General features: G+C 31.0%; 1 protein-coding gene across 2 annotated transcripts in view; it reads left to right on the forward strand.

Annotated features, from left to right (window-relative positions):
• Positions 1 to 8,308: 8,308 nt before the first annotated feature.
• LOC126734559 (N-terminal kinase-like protein) overlaps positions 8,309 to 17,577 on the forward strand; it is a 116,066-nt gene continuing 106,797 nt past the window's right edge. For both annotated transcript variants that reach the window (XR_007660080.1, XM_050438245.1), the window contains exons 1-2: positions 8,309 to 8,521; positions 8,586 to 8,849. Coding sequence is in view for 1 of the 2 variants with exons in the window: in XM_050438245.1 (XP_050294202.1) it covers positions 8,408 to 8,521; positions 8,586 to 8,849 (378 nt within the window). In the remaining variant the exon portion in view is untranslated. The remainder of the gene's footprint in view (positions 8,522 to 8,585; positions 8,850 to 17,577) is intronic.

Genomic DNA, 17,577 nt, shown 5'->3' on the forward strand with positions numbered 1-17,577 from the left:
GTCTGGGTAATTCCCAATATACAAACTAGTGCATAAAGGATATTTGCATAAATATCTTAATCTAGATGAAGATAAGGAAAAGGAAATACTAGACATTTTCCCAGTGGAGGTCCGAGAATTAAAACTGAACAGTAACATAGATATGTCCAAAATTGTATTGAATCTATAATAATTATACTCAATATAATAAAACATCCAACATTATTAGAAAACACTTGATATGTCATAATTGAAATTTACCTGTCTCCTGCTCTATGTAGTTGCACGTTTGTAAAATAATTTATCAACCCATGACTCAAAAAAACTAGAAAACGCTATAAAATCATTAAAAAACTTTAAATTGGAAGAAAATCATAAGGCTTGTTTTCCACCATGAACTTAATAAATATACCTGGACTGCTAATGCTTATGGGCATGATACCCAAACATGACCACTGCCTGGTGGCCGCAATTTTTATAGTGGTTGTGTCCTTTTGATGTTGGTCACTCTGAAGATTTTTAGTGTTGCCAACAAAAAATATATTAAATAAAGGTAATGAAGTTGTTGACGATGTTGATGTTTGACGTGTGAGTATAGCGGATTACCTAGTTTTTGGCGATTTGTAAACGACACCTGGATATATCGTCTGCACACACTTATTTAATACGTGGATAATGTATAACCATCCTTATTTAAACGTATTTAGTTTACTGTTTCTCAAAACCGAATCATTGTGAATTGTCTGTCTGTGATTATGATAGAATAATATATAGAGTTGTTTATTTTTACTATTTAAACCCTTGATAATTACAAAATTTTGATTTTTATAGATGGTTGTACCTATTAATGTGGAAACAGTAAAAGTCGTAATAGTAAAAATAGAAAGAAAATAAAAGTGTTTTTAACTGAATTTGTTAAGTAAATACAAGCAAAAGTTTTAATGAAGATCTTTTTTATGGTATTAGGATTTATATTATTTAAGTTTTAAGATTTAAAAAATATGACATTATCAGAATAATAAAACAGATATTTTAAAGTGCATGCATCTATCCCAAGTTAATTAAAACTTCGTCTCATTTTAGATGAGGATTACTTTCTTTCATAAATTTTAACGAAATTTTAAAAGTACAAGAAAAATCACAGATCTAACGCAACTATCTTAAATTCTTACCTAAATGTAACTTTCTATTTTGTATTTGTAAACATAACCTCTCAAAAACTTTAATTGTTTTATTTCCCTACTATGGGCACAACTGAAATTTGTTAGACTAATACTAACATCGAAAGGAATAATCACCCAAAATGGTGGCCCCCTAATAGTGGTCATTTACTTTTCATTGAATTGGCAGTCCAGGTATATTTATTAAGTTCGTGTTTTCCAAAGAGAACCTCAAAAAGACAATCGTCAAAAAAATCAGAATCAATCGGCCATCTGGGTAGCAGACTATACCGCCCATCCACATTCAACCTTCATACCGGTGGCATACATTGAAATTAAAAACAAACTCAAATTGTCTCAAATGATATTACAAATGATGTTCTATCAGTCAATGTCAACAACGTCATTTCTGATAGCTCCTGTCAATTTTTCCAAGCAAGGAAGCAGGATGGCCGACATGCGATTCCGATTATCACCATACAAGCTTCATACATGTGGTCGATAGGTATATAGTTAATACATTTTGTTTTTTTATTTCGTACGTTGAGTTCTATTATCCGCGTTAAGTATAATTATATGGCCAATTATATGGAAAATAATTATTACAGCTTATTCAGCATTTATAAGTGTATATATATATATATATATATATATATATATATATAGAGGATGTGAAAGAGGAGCAGTTAGTCATCTTAGCGCAGTCATAAGTGTAAGCTTTGCAACATTGTAACCTAAATTGTATTCTTGTGTTTAATAAATTATTTGTTAAAAACACGAGTTGCGATATATTGAATAAAAATGGCGCAGTCAGGAGCGCGGTAGGATCCTTTCGGAGGATCTCTGTGAACATCGTCGTCGAGTACAGATACGAGTAGTCGCGAGTTACGTAACGCGAATTACGTTAAATAGTGTAGTGAGTGATCCCCTAGCCATAAGCGTGGATACAGTGCTTAGTGTCTGGAAAGTGCGGATTACCAGTAGTTCACTCTTCTGTTTTAACTGTTTGGAAAGGATCATGAGTTGCTGAGCAAACTGACAGGAGCTAAGTGATTCCTGGCCACCAATCCTCAAAAAGTGGTACGCCATTGCGAGTAGCCAGTAGGAAGAATTGGTATAGCTAGCTTCCAAGACAGTGCCTTCACTACAGTATAGATGTTGTTGCAGAGACATCATTCCACATTCATGATACAGGTCAGAAACTAGAAACTTTTATATAGATAGATAATGAAACCTAGCAAGGGTTTTACTTTTCCGTTTTCCTCTTCAATTGTGGATACAGGCTTTTGATTTCCCCGGGAAATTGCTGAGTTACTAGAGTTAGAGCTAGTATTAGGGATTCCCAGTCCGGATAGCTGAACTACAATTGACATACATCCACTGCCTCGGTTTTGAAGGCTAGTCGTTCATTTCTTGGAGGAATATACAGGCCAGGGTTCTAGTTGACTTTAAGTATGATGATGTTTTGCACTGATTCCTCCGGACTAGCGTCGGGGCTCTTGCCGGTCTTATGTTTTTGTTTTGCTTGCTATTTAGACACTTATCTTTTTATTATGGGTCGCATCGATGTGCATCGGAGTTGTTGTTGGTCCGGGTTGACAGAATTGAATAAGCGGGATTTAGGTTTGCTTATATTTATAAGGAAGGAGGTGGGCTGCTATTGGTCACGAGTTCAAAAGCAGACTACCAGTAGACCCAGCACGATCTTGATGTGGCCGTTTAGAAGACTAGCGTCTGCGGAACCACCGTTCCTTGTGCTGCCGGCGCTCGCTCTCGCGGCAGAGCATAGCCAATGTTGCCGCTTTCATCAAAGGTATCATATTTTATGATTAAAACCCATTCTGGGTGAGCCGTATGCATGCATGTGCTCGATCGCAGTCTCGCAGACTCGCAGGCTCGCACTTCTCGTTAGGATTTTTCGGAGGCAGGAGGCAGGAAGTATTGATTTAAAGTGATTTTGGCGCGCAGGGTGTTTTTGAATGCGATAAAGAAAAATGATTAGTCGAGGTACAGTTTTTTTGCTTGAGTAGGTTTGATAAATAAAGGTAATTTTTGATTTTTATTTATTTATATTAAGTAGGTTATACAACGGTGATAATATGGACTCCAAACCCAATAAATTATGTACAGTTTATAATCGCTTGTTTACAAGCGATAACTCATTCACGAGTGTATGTCAAGAAATTTCATCCGGAGTTCACAGGAAGAGATATCTCCTCATTTAAGAATTAGAACTGACAATTTTAAATGTTTGCATTTTCAAGAAGTGTTTACGATCAGAAATCGTTGGAAACAACATTTAAAAACGCATAGAAGTAAATATAACGACGTAAATATTATTAGGGTTACAGTTTAATAATATTAATATATTGAAATAGCAAATTGCGCATTAACATAGAAGGTGTATAAAGCTGTTGCCTAATTAATACCTATATAGAATGTTAAATTTCAAAATTTTAATATATTAAGGCAGGATTATTACTGGGTATATGACTGAAATGTGATTTTTGTGTGATGAGGGTATTTTTTTTTATAACTGTTTTATAACTTTTATAAAAAATAAGATAAAAATTATTTTTGAAATATAACAAATTTAGGGTTGTTTATTAATTATTTAGAGTTTCTAGAAATTATTTTTTCTTCACAAAAAATCTGCGGCATACCATTTTTTTAATTAAAATTATGCAAAGATGTGTCCGCACGCACGCCACTGGTATGAGTAAAATAATAATTTTACTTATACCAATAACATATACACTCTTATATAGATAACTAATATTCTGTGACTATAACTCTTAATCCTGGTATTCTTAATGTTTATGTATTTTTTAGGTTTTATTATAGTAAAGCTAGAAGAAAATATCCGCTATGTTCTTATACAACAAACATAAAAAGCGAATTTTGCGCTCACTTTAAAACTATTCATGATATTGATGTAGAAACCGAGAAGTGCTCTTTTTCGTCAGAAAGAGAGTTTAAAATTTGGCTGGCTCAAATTGAAAAAGAGTCAAAAGCAAAATATGTTTTAAAAAAGCGCTTTAACACTAAACAGGCTATTGTTATTAATTATGGTTGCCACAGATCTGTTTTTTTAAATCTGAGGGTACTGGAAAACGACATCTTAAAACGCAAGGAAGCAGGAAAAGCAATGGTTTCTGTCCTGCTGGTCTACGTGTTGAAGTAAAAAAAACGATGGGAGTTATAAGGTATCTTTTGTAAAAACCCACATAGGACATGAGAATGATTTGTGTCATTTAGTTTAAACCCGAGAAGAGCGGCAAATATTGGCTAAACAAATATCAGCTAAAATAGCATTTGATGTAATACTTGATGGCATTCGGGATTCTTTAACTGAAACCTCTCTAGAAAGATTACACCTACTCACAAAAAAAGACCTCTTCAATATCGGGGCTAGTTATAATTTCAAATTCATTCAACATCACAGAGACATACTAACGATGCAGTAAGTGTAGATGCATGGGTTGAAGAGATGAAGGCGTCATCTTTCATATTTTACAAACCCCAAGATACAATTTTAGAAAATTATCCACAGCTTAAATCAGAAGATTTTCTTCTAATAATAATGACGGAAGGAAAAAAGACAATTTTGGAAAAATATTCGAAGGATTGCATATGCATTGATGGAACGCACGGACTGAATAAATATAAATTTGAAATACATACTATCGTAGTTTTAGACGAATTAAGACAAGGTTTTCCATGCGCATTTTGCATTTCCAGTAGAAGTGATGTGGAGATTATAAATGTTTTTTTTTACATTTCTGAAAGAGGAAGTTGGGACAATGGGCTTGGAAAATTAAAAAAAATATATATTTTTTCCCAAAAATAAATACAACATAAGTTTATAAGAACAAGGACGTTTATTTCAAGTTGTTAGGGTAAGTATTTGCAAAGTTATAAGGCTGCTAGTCTGGGGTTTTTTATACCTCCCGAGATTCCGTCCCAATTACGCGCTACGTCATAGACGCCGACGCGACGCGACGGTGTATTATAGAGCGCTCGCTAGCCAGCCAGTCACAGCCTAGTGCCCAGGCGTTATTTTGACAAAGCAGCGTGCGCGGTCGACATGCTAGCGTCGGTCGTTGCGTCCACTTGGCCGCCTGTGACGTATTATCCCGGCCGCGCTGGTACAAGGAAAAAATTAAACATGGCGTATTTATTCGAACTTTGAAAATGAATTGTGAAGTAACTATAAATGCTAGAGAACTGAAATAAATTGCTAAATTTAAGTTGGAGCCTGTTCTTTTTTGCTAAAAAATAATCGAATTGTCATGGTTATATGTAATGTCAGATGCATAATACCGGTAAGTAAGAATATAACTGTATTTCAAAATTTTTTAGAAAACTGTTTTTTTAGTCTATTTTGTATCTAGCATGTGGACAAGGCCTGGAGAAAAAAATTGCCATTAATAAAGAATAAGGATACACAAGTAATTTAATTTTTATTTAAATGATGGTATGAAGATATATTAGAAAGAAGAGAAATTATTAATGTAATTATTGAAATTAATGAAATGTCAATGGAGCGTTAGTGAACATAAGGAATAGAAAAATAAAACGCTACAATGAACTAGCAGAAATATTAAAAGCACTGAATGAAAATATAATTGTAGCAAAGCTAAATAAAAAACGAGAAAATGACCCCGAAATACCTGAAACTACTACACACTTTGTAAGTACACTGTGAAAACTAGCCTTAAAACTAGAACCTAAATATAAGAAAACTAAGTTTAGAAATCAGCGACATCCCAAGATTATTAAAAGATGATCGTGATTTTCAGGAACGAAACCATGAAGCTAACCATTCTTCTACTTCTACAATGCCCAGTATAAGATTGAAGAATTAACGAATTCTTTGCTACCAGTGTATCAAGGAATTAGTTATATCGTCACAAATTACCATCATGTATACCCCTCAAAATAGAGTCAGAAGAAAATTATCTAATTTTATAGGTAAAATTCAAAAGTTATTATTTGGCACTTTAAACGATAGCGATCAAGAACGTTATAATACGTATACAAGATAACCAAAATACCTTGCATCACGACCTTTTCCTAACCCAGACAATCGTTAAAAAGTTGACGAGAGACATAGACAGTAGACACCCAATAAAGCAATATTAAAAATAACCAAGAAGTATCATTGACCCAGTCTATAACCATAACTCCTTATTTTATTTTGCTACTTGACGATTTAGAGAACAACCTTCGAGTGATACCTGAAATCTATACGAACGTGCAAACCGCAATTAATTTCGCTGAGATAAATATAATGCATCACAGAATTTTTAAATATCAAGAGTTTAAAACGATTATCTTGAACATTGAGCCTAAAAACCGGATATCTTTTGACAATATAATCAAATATTATAAAAATGGAACATGCAGACGTAACAATTAAAGATAATTTAATATTCTACGTAGCCATTCCACTAATATTAGAAAAACCTTACATGCTTTATCATATATACCCAATTCCTGTATCACCATTAATAATCCCTATTTGTTAAAATCTTATAATAATTTCTATAATTTAAGAAAAATCTGCTTTGAAGTAGAAGGCACGTTTTTATGTCCTAATAAATTGCTCAATCAAAACGAACCATTGCAATGCATTGTTCAAACTATTAATGTAACCAATCATTCTCCAATGATATCTATAAAATATAAAGAGACGTCTGCTACACAGTTAAATAATAATTCAATCATAGTAATTCCGAGTTCTGAGAAACGCATCTAGTTTGAATGTCCCAGTCAATACAGTATCGGAACTATAAGTAAACCAACCCTACTTAGGTTCGGTTGTACAATGAGCGTTCAACGACAGTTCATAAAAATCTCCAATTCTTTTACCAGCGGAATTAATCCGTTGTGCAGTGTTGGTTCAAACGATAATCTACGGTTCATCTTGAACGTCCAAATTTGAGCGTTCAAATGGAGTTCAAGCAAATTTTTGAGGTTAGGTTAATGTTTAGTAATAGTTTTGTTCTGACTTTAGAATATCATTTTGATATTTTTTAATTATGTAAATACAGCCGCCGTTCAATAATTATTGTGCTTGGTAAGGTGCTAATTTATTAGTTACTAGGTACCCTAGATTAGTTAGTAAATTAAATTGTATACACCAGATCACCACAGGTATATCTACAGGAATAGACCAGATCGTTTTAACATTTGGAATTAAAAAGAATTTGAGTTAAAAAAGCAAGCTTTAAGACAAATTTCATCAGTTACGAACAAGTATGATGATTAGTATTCGTTCAATAACACTATTTATAGACTTTAAAAATACTTTTAGAAACTATGACCATTGACTGCTATTAAAAAGGTAAGTTTTCTGCAAGTTGTTGAGGATTTTGGAAGCATACACAAATCAACAACTTGTTATGGCTGCAGTGTTTTTCATAATATTTCTTTGTCTATGGGAGATGGGAATCCTCCAAATATCAATAAAGAACTTGCAGTTGCACTAGAGTTGACCAATAACGTTAATAACAATATTCAACATGCCTCAGGGGAAATCAACAATAGTGTTTCTTATACATTAATAAATACCATTTGTCACTATTGCAGGCTTTAAATTCAACCTAGTATAAACAAACTTGTACTTGTTTAAACTAGGTTGATTGATGTACTGAAACAAAACACCAAACACTGAACTACCTTCAACGAAAAACTGCAGTTCAGTAGAGCTTAAGCCACTGCTTGTACAACCGGGCCCTATACCCTCACAAAGATCAGAGACAATCAATCTTAGAAGATTAAAAAGACTTAAAGATTTAAAACTTTCTTCGATTAATATGGATGAGCGATTAGTTCAAAATATTGAACCTCTAGACTAAAAGAAATAAATCTTGAAAACATTAAAGAAGATTTGGACAACGCTCAAAAATTGGTAGTCCATCCTTTACAGCACTTCGATAGTATGAATTCCGGATTACCGATTACTCTGTTAAAATTATCATTGTTATTATCCTTGCATTAGTCATAAGTATGTATTTCTATAAAAAATACGAAACAGATAATGTAAAAGTGGACATTATTTTTTAACAACAGGAGTTGCGATTTATTAAATAAAATTGTATCTTCAACCACTCCCTTTTTCCCCGTGGGTAATAATGACTTTGACATTGACGCTTATCGTGACGCGTAATTATAGGTTAAGTACCTCATGATGTCATGATTTTGTAAATAAATATAAAAGCCCAACTAAATTCCAATTTTTTGATAACTACCACCTGCGAAATATGTGGTCGTTTTTCTCCAGAGATCCATCAAAAGATTTTAATTTCGAAATCGGTGAAGTTGTACCGGGTTTCGAGGGTAAAAGCGTTTGGTCCTTGCACAAAGGAAAGAAAAAGGTTGGCGTCATTGCTGCATTGCAGTATTTTGTCTAAAGTTCTAAATTATTTCTCTTTTAATTAGGGCTCAAATGAAGAGGTTTCTGTGTTTGTATATGACCAGAAGAGCGGATCAGATTCTCACTTAGATATTGCCAAAGCAGCCATCAAACGGTTAAAGACTCTCCGGCACCCAAGTGTGCTAACTTACTTGGACAGTTTAGAGACTGAAAAGGTTTTGTATTTGGTTACCGAACATGTTGAACCTTTGGCAGTACATTTGGAGAAACTGCCTTTGGAGGATCCTCAAAAGGATTTGTATGTAGCATGGGGAATATTTCAGATTACAGTAAGTTTTTGGTTTTATAAGCAAATTAGTATTTTTTTTTAAACACTTTATGCTTGTTAATTTTTATATTATGTAATATAATATATTATGATAGCAAAATAATTTTCCCCATGAATTTCAAATTTGCAATTAATATAACTTGGATAAATAAAAGTATTTTCTACCTATTTCTTTTTTAAGTTGAAATTAGGATAATTATTATTCCTTAAGATTTTCAAAATTTCTTTTTTTTCCAAAAAATTTTGGTAATATCTTTGAAGTGATATTTCTCAATCTTTATGTTATGTGTATATATTTATCTATGCCATACTTTCTGAATTATTAATATTACAAGAATTGTTTAAATCTCTTATTATTAAAAAACAAATCTTGCTTATATTACTTAATTTCTATATCAATTTACCTATATCATGAAGTTAAGAATAATGAAATGCAACCTAAAATATTATAAATCTGGCTTATGGCACTAGGCTCACATCATTTGCCATACATTAATGAAATCTTAAATATAATAAGACCTCCAATAGAAAACCACATTGATCCTTAAGGCGAACATCTGGCCAAAAAGGCATTGGTCCTCATAATGTTTGATAATTTTATTGTGCTCGAAATTGTGCAAATTTGTATTTAATATTTAGACCAGTCTTAGCAGTAAATATAGTACAACTGCATATTGAAAAACTCAAAGATGAACAAATGAGAAATCGGATGGTTCATATTTTATGTTTCCTTTCTTATGTTCTGTGATAATTATTTGAAATTTGGCACATCAATTATTTGCTAGAATCTCTACAATAACATTTTCTTGAATCATCCACAATTTTCTTTTTCAAAACTTTTTTTGATGTACCCTGCATAAAAGTTGAACTCACTGTTTTTTTGTTTAGCTTATCTGATCTCTTGCACTATTCTCATATCTGCTAGAATTTTCAATTTATAAAAAAAAAACTGTGGCAATAAAAAATAGCAAAGTTTTTTTACTTATGAAACAAAACTAAGATTAAAAAAAATACTTGCAATTGTTTCTAAGTAATTTAAACAATAGTTAATACTTTAGTAGTATTATTGATTTAACATTAAAAAAAAAAACTAGAGGAGCCTGCCCATATTCGCAATTATTCTTTATTTGGACCACAAAGGCACCTTTGAAAGTTGTTGAGGGACTTGGGTATGTATACTTAACTAGGGAGGATGTAAGGCATTTATTTAAGAAACTAATAATACTTACTTTGCCATCTAGATATATTTTTGAATGCCTCATATACAAAAAAAAACTTAAACAGATGCAATCAAGTATTGCAATTACATTACAAGACAAGCTGAGAACCTACACTTTGTTAGGCTCAAGAAGTCAAAAATATCCACTTTGTACTATGCATCCACATTCTTTAATAAACTGCCTGCTTAAATAAAAACATTACTACAAAAACAATGTATTTGAACAGTTAAAGATATGTTGTCTGAAGGAGTGTTCTATAGTTTTGATAAATTTTTGCATGTTAACCTTTAGAGAAAAAATAAAAAACTCCAAGTCTCAGTCTCAAAACATCTTTTTATATGTCACTAAGGTTACATATTTTGCTAATAAAGCTAATATAGCTAGCTATAAGGTCTGATGATTTTCTGACTTTTAACTTAAAAATCAATTTAAAGCCTTATTTGTTGTCTTAAATCTCCAACCTCTTGTCAGCATTGTGTTATATTATTCCCTGTAATTTATTTAAATATTTTTTGTAATTAATTTTAAGCTAGCATACTAGCTAATGATTTAATTTTAACATTTATTTATTTATTGCTATTCTTTACAAACACAGCATTAGTAATTACATGTAAATGTGGATCAGTAAATAACTACAAAAAAAGAAGAAGAACAATAACAATAAAATAATAATGACAATAGAAACTAAATTAATATAAATATAAATATTGTAAAAATAGACAAGATAATGTAAGAATCATAACTAAATATTTTACAATTATCACAGTAAATATGAACAAGTACATCACAAACAGGTTAAAAGTTACAATTACCTACTAGCTCTTAAGATTTGTTAAATTTAAGAACAATGACAACTTTTTCCATGGATCTGGGCTTAAAAATATCCAGTCCATGGGACGAAGTAAGATCATTAGTTATTCTCAACCGATTTTGTCTAAAGGTGATGCATTTACAGGGCTAACATCAAAAAGTGAGGAATTTTGAATTCTTAAATTGATTTTTGGTACTCTGAAATTTGAGATTTATAAAAAAAAACAACTTGCATACCTGCCACATATAATATCACAAAGAGAGACAAAACCATAACTGTCCAACATGGTTCTATAGAAGGTTCTATCTAATGGATATGCATTATTTTGTCTAACATATATATTTTAAAAACCACTTTTGAACCTTTATAATTGTATTGATATTTACTTCAGCCATAGGTAGAGATATTATTGAGGCATATTCTAAATGTGGCCGTACTAAAGCATTATATAGTTATATGATGGTTGAAATATTATACCCTTTGTTATTTCTGATCACAAACCCCAGAGCTTTATATGTTTTGTTGGTGCAATGTACAAAATGCTGTTTAAATCTCATGTTCGATTGAAAAATTACCCCTAAGTCCTTTGATTCGCTTTTAGCATTTAATTTTTTGTTGCAGATGTAGTAGTCATGAATAGAATATTTTAATTTTTTGGTGTACATTCTATTTTTTTTGAACCATGTTGCCACCAAGTTCAAGTTGGCATGGAGTTGCATACAATTATTTACATTAGTAATAGTCTTACTAGGTAACCATGTTGGTGGGCACTAAGTTGATTTTTTGTGAAATTGAAGATATCTTTATGTATTATTATTTCAAATATTTTAGCTAATGCATTAGGAATACTGATAGCTCTATAATTCTCAATATGCTGCCTTTTTCCATTTTTATTTATGGCCATTGTAACGGGCCAAGTAATGAATAGCGCTCTCTGTTGATGCTATTCACAAGTTTTGTAAACACATCTTTAGTAATATTACAGATTTTAATGTTAATGATAATGTAGTTTTATGTTTTAATTTAAGTTTTACTTGTTTGTCATGTCTGGTTTAAGAAAGCTTTTATCTCTGGGAAGAAGCACGAACATTATTTTATGTGTATGGTACAATTCTGTTAGTCATGGTCAGTATTATCGTTGATTGAGAATATGGGAAGATGCGCAACCTTACGGGCAAAATCGTGCCACTAAAAGCGGCTGGCGGATAGATGGCACAACAAGAAGTGCGCCCCGGTCTCGTTTAAAAATCTCGTGTATCATTTCATTGTCCGGAGAGCGGACGAACAGGCTTAGGTGTTTTCGCACACACCTAGATTATTAAATTTGAATTTTCATTATTATTTTTTAATACTTTTAATTGAGCAGATTTATTTTGCTTGTTTTTAAATAAAACTTGTTAATAGGTCGTCACTTAAAATGAATATTTGCGTTTATCGTGGATGCAGTAACGTGAAGAAAAGGACAAACAATATTGTAAGTTTTTTTAAGTTCCCTTTAAAAAAGCCAGAAATACTCGCTGAGTGGATAAATAATTGTGGAAACCAGGAAATATATGTTATGGATGAGGTTTTACTAAAAAATAGACTTAGTTGTGAAAAACATTTTAATAAAGACTACATTTATATAAGTGGCAGACGAACGATGCTGCATAAGGCGGCTGTTTCCAAATTTTGGAAAGGTAAGTAATCTTTAATAAAAACATACTTTAACATTCAGTTATTTTCAGTGTGACACTAACTTTCTTATTTTATATGGGACATTTGCTACTTTTTTGTATTATAATCATATATTTTTTTTCAATTTTAAATAGGGTGCTATGAATGAAATGAAAGTCTTAATTTTCAATTAAGTAATCACGCAAAAATAGTTTTTACTGTATTTTATTACTTAGATCTGTTATGGAGTTATTTATTTTATTGGGTATTACGTCACTTATAGCAAAAATCAATTTAGAAAATACTATCTCACACGCTCAAAAATTGAAAAGATGAAGAAAATAGACTTATTCACGTATTTAAAAGAAATATGAACGTAAATCTTTAATGATATCTTTCGTTATACTTAATTTAATTTAGGTTCAATCAAAAATTCATTCAAGTTTTAAATACAATAATTTACTTAAGGTATAATAGATTTTTTTATATACCTAGAAGCTGAGGTTTAATCTATTAATCTCTGAGCTCGTTTTTTTTTTTCAATATCCTACCTAACTTTGTTATGAATATTAAAAACGATAAAAACAACGAAAAGACCTACTTTTTAAATAAAAATACCTAATTTGAACCAACGTTTCGGTAGTTATATCTACTACCGTTATCAAGGTAAATAAAGTTAAATTAAATTATATTAAAGGTATGAACCAAATATACCTATCTTTTAAATTTCTCGTTAATACTCCCTTTAAATACTTTTAATAATTACTTTAAATACTTTTTTATATAATTTCACCGTTGATTAATAGTTTTGAAAAACTGTTTTGAAAGATAGCAAAAAGTTCAAAGGTTATTTACTTCTTTTAAAATTAAAGGGGTGTGATCTTAATGTAATTTAATGGTAGAAAATATATGAATATCAGATATTTTAAATTATTAATTAATTTTAACATTATAAATGCACTTTCCTTTAGTTTACGTAATTTTGAAATTGGTTTCTTTGCTAAAATTGGGAAAGCATTCCAGTTTATTCTATGGTTATTGTCGAATGCATCTTGTGTAATTTTGGATTTTTGAAAATCATTGTTTTTTAATCGAATAATTCAAATAAAACCGTTTTAAAGTTTGGCAAGGTGTTTTAATGTAATGCTTTTGGATATTTCGCAAAAATTTATTAATTTTATAGTCTCTAAGTAATAACTAGGCAGAATTTACCAAGAAAATTTTGATAAATTATTACTTTTATTTCAACAAGCAAAATTTAATCATTGTGATGTGTTTATTTTTGCCGTGAGTTGTGTATTAAGTGTTTTCAATTAACATCTTCTGAATATTTTAATATTGAAGGTTATAGCACATACTATAATTGAGAGGATTTATTAGTAATGATTCGCTGATAATGATTTTTGATGACAAATTGCAAAATAATATAGAAATTTTTACAGAGGATATAGATAGTACAACAAAAAGTAAAGAGATGTTTTTTATTTTAAATTAAACAAGGATTTCATAAAAAAAAAGAAATAAAAAAAAACAGTGGCGCATCATTTTTTTAATTAAAATTAATTAAAATTGTATGAAGATCGACCCGCACACACGCCACTGGTGTATAAAATTAATAATTTTTGCACAAAAAGATGCGCTTTGATTAACTATCTAAACGTGCCAAATTTCATTAAAATATCTAAAGTGGTTTAAGAAAAATAAAAAAAATTGATTTTTTTAATTAGAATTTTGACACCCTGTAATTTTTTAACGAATCATTTTTCGAATATTATTTATAATAGCAAACTTATTATTTTTTCGTTCTCCGTCGGCCATTTAATTTTTCGCCATCGAAACCGGACCACCCTATATAAGAATGTATACATTTTACAAAAACAAAATAGAAATAGAAACAAGAATGATATGAAAAAAGTATATAAAATCATAAATAAGATAACCGGTGGAGCCAAGGGCAAAAAAGCAATACATCAGTTATTAAGGATGAACAAGACCAACTTTCTAACGATCCTCTGGTGATGTCAAACATTTGCAACAAATACTTTGTGGATGTCTGTACAGAACTAGAGCAAGAAATAAAAGTGCCCGTTGAAACTTATTTGTGCTCAAGAAAGCAATACACTAAGGTAAATAACAATAAGTTTCCCAGAAATAATTAAAATCGGCGTTTCTTAAAGGAATATAATGGGACCTATTGTTTTCATTACCTATATAAATTCATTACTTGAACTAATTTTAACTTTTTGCAAACCAAAGCCCTAGCTTGTCTATGTTGTCAGTCATGGAACTTATATTATATATCATCATTAAAATCAGATAGTAGTCGAGGGATGCAGGGAATAATCAGCAGGATTTTATTGATAATTCACCCTGTTATTGTTTTACAATACATAGTTATGTTCTTGAACATTATGGAGTGAAAGGTATTGTGTTGGAAGTCGTTGAAAGTTATTTATTCTCAAAAAAGCAATACACTAAAGTAAACAACTTAGGTTCCCCAGAAATAAACTCCTGGACAAAATTATCGAACCACTTGATTTTTACAGATTTTTTTTTAATAAAGATAAAAAAAAAATGAATAATACGCATTGTTAACTTAAATATTAACAAAAAAATTATCTTTTATTTAACAAAACGAAATTTAAGTAACTTAATTCAATACAAAGAAAAAACATCGATTTTCACTAACTTGTTCAGCACGTTAACTTGTTCACATAAACATAGTTTTTCTCTAGTTCTGCTTTTTATATAAGAAAAGATTAAAGATAAGAAAAAAAATTAGATAAGAAACTGTTTTAACTGATATTTATTTTTATTTAAATTTTCTTGACAAAATATTCAGTGGTGCGATAATTTTGTCCAGGAATGTATCTCAGCCTGTCCAAAGGGGTCACCCTGTATACATTTTCCATTATAATGGTTGGTTTTTCTTATGGGCGCCGTATTCGAATTTTACGGCGCTTACAATTTTAAAACAGCTCTTTATTTTAAAACTTTAAACAGCGATAGAGACATAGGTATATAATATTATAGGGGTGACCATAAATCCTCATTCGAAATACAAGATACCTCATTAAAAAGGTAATTAAAAGGGCTATTCAAAACTGCAAATGGTCAATATAGCGCCGAAAAAGAAAAACAAAGTTGATGATGGCTCTGTAAAGACAGAACGTCGTATTTTAAATTTAATGGTGTCATCGTATAGGCGAGAAAAAGTGCTCACATAAGTTTATTCATTTAATAAATACTTTTGTTATATATTTTTTAATAATGCCAGAAAAAAATTAAAATGATTTTCCCAAATTTCAGTTTTTTGCAAAATTTAGGAAGTATTTGGATTTTATTATAAAAGGAAACTATATTGCTCAACTTTCCTCTAATTATACCACCTCTTTTGACGTCCTGTATAACCGTGATACGGGGTCTTTAAACAAAATGTTTTTTTTTTGTTGTTACTAGGTATCTTTTTATAGTTTTAAGTATAGTTGTAACAAATGGTAATTGAGAATTTGCCTGTGTCGCTTAAAACTTAAGATGTGGCCTATTTTCTATTTCTATTAACATCCTCACTCAAAACCTCTTACTTTACAGATCTACGCTGCACAATTTTTCAGATATTGAATCTCAAGACAAATAGGGGTTACTTTTTACAAAAAAATTTTGATCAAGTTATATTACCATAGGTATTAAGTCTTATGAATTATTTCAATTATTCTCTATAATATTTACGTGAAACCTGCTTATATCTCAAAATTTGTTCCATATATTTATTTGAATATTAGTTTTTAGTTAATTAAGTGCAAGAGGCTTTTTATTTAAAAACTTGATCCTCTTGAACACAAAATGGAGAAAACGTAATGTTTGTTGTTGGAATTATAATATATTATATTTATTAAGTATATTTATTATAACTTGTATTAAACTTTGTTATATATATATTTTTTATATATATATATATATAAAGCTATCTTTACAAAATTACCAACAAAGTTTAATACAAGTTATAATAAATATACTTAATAATATTGATATATATATATATATATATATATATATATATATATATATATATATATATATATATATACACACATATATATAACACTTATTATCAGGGTATTTCCTTGAATCTCTCTGAGAGTTTGCCCCAGTGTAATGTCGATCCAGTCTCTTATCTTACTAGCATTCAAGTTCCTGAGATGAGATTGAAGCTGTCCTGCGTGACTTAAAGAGTAAGAATTCTGGTGGGTGGGATGGAGTTTTGGTGAGAGTACTTGCTGCATTGCCACAAACCTCACCTTCTGCACTTTCTGAAGTAATCAATATTTCTTTATTATCTGGATCTTTTCCTTATTTTCTTAAAGAGGCTTTGGTGATTCCATTGTACAAGGAAGGTGACCATAACAGTCTATCAAATTTTAGGCCAATAGCTCTGCTTCCTAGTCTTAGCAGACTGATTGAGAGACTGGTTAATACTCGTATAATGGCTTTTCTTAAAGGGCATGGACTTCTTAGCGTCTATCAGTTTGGTTTTCGGGAGAGACTCGGCACGGGCGATGCTATTTTCAACCATTTGGAGAGCCTCTACTTGGGGTTGAATTCTGGTGGATGTGCAGAGGTTTTCTGTGACTTATCCAAGGGTTTTGATTGTATGAGTTAAGGAATTCTGCTGCGGAAACTCGAGATCTATGGTTTCAGGGAAGTTGCTCTTAACAGGTTTTGGTCCTATCTTTCGGGTAGAACTCAGAGAGTGCTCTTTGATGACACTAAGTCTGGTAGGCTACTCATTGATGCTGGTGTTCCCCAGGACGCTGTCCTCGGCCCTATTTTGTTCTTGTTATACGTCAATCTGCCTTTGGTCCTGGTTTTAAAAAAAGTTTAAAAAAAAGTGCCGACGATACCACTATATTTTGGCATGATACCGATCCTGAAAGAATGAGAGTTGCCACTGACAGGGATCTGACTCTTGTTGAGCTGTGGTGTGATGCTAACAAGTTAGCTTTTAACATCTCTAAAACTAAAATTCTATTCTTTAGGTGTGA

The sequence above is a fragment of the Anthonomus grandis genome, chromosome 3 (assembly GCF_022605725.1).
Source record: "Anthonomus grandis grandis chromosome 3, icAntGran1.3, whole genome shotgun sequence".
Classification (NCBI taxonomy): domain Eukaryota; kingdom Metazoa; phylum Arthropoda; class Insecta; order Coleoptera; family Curculionidae; genus Anthonomus; species Anthonomus grandis.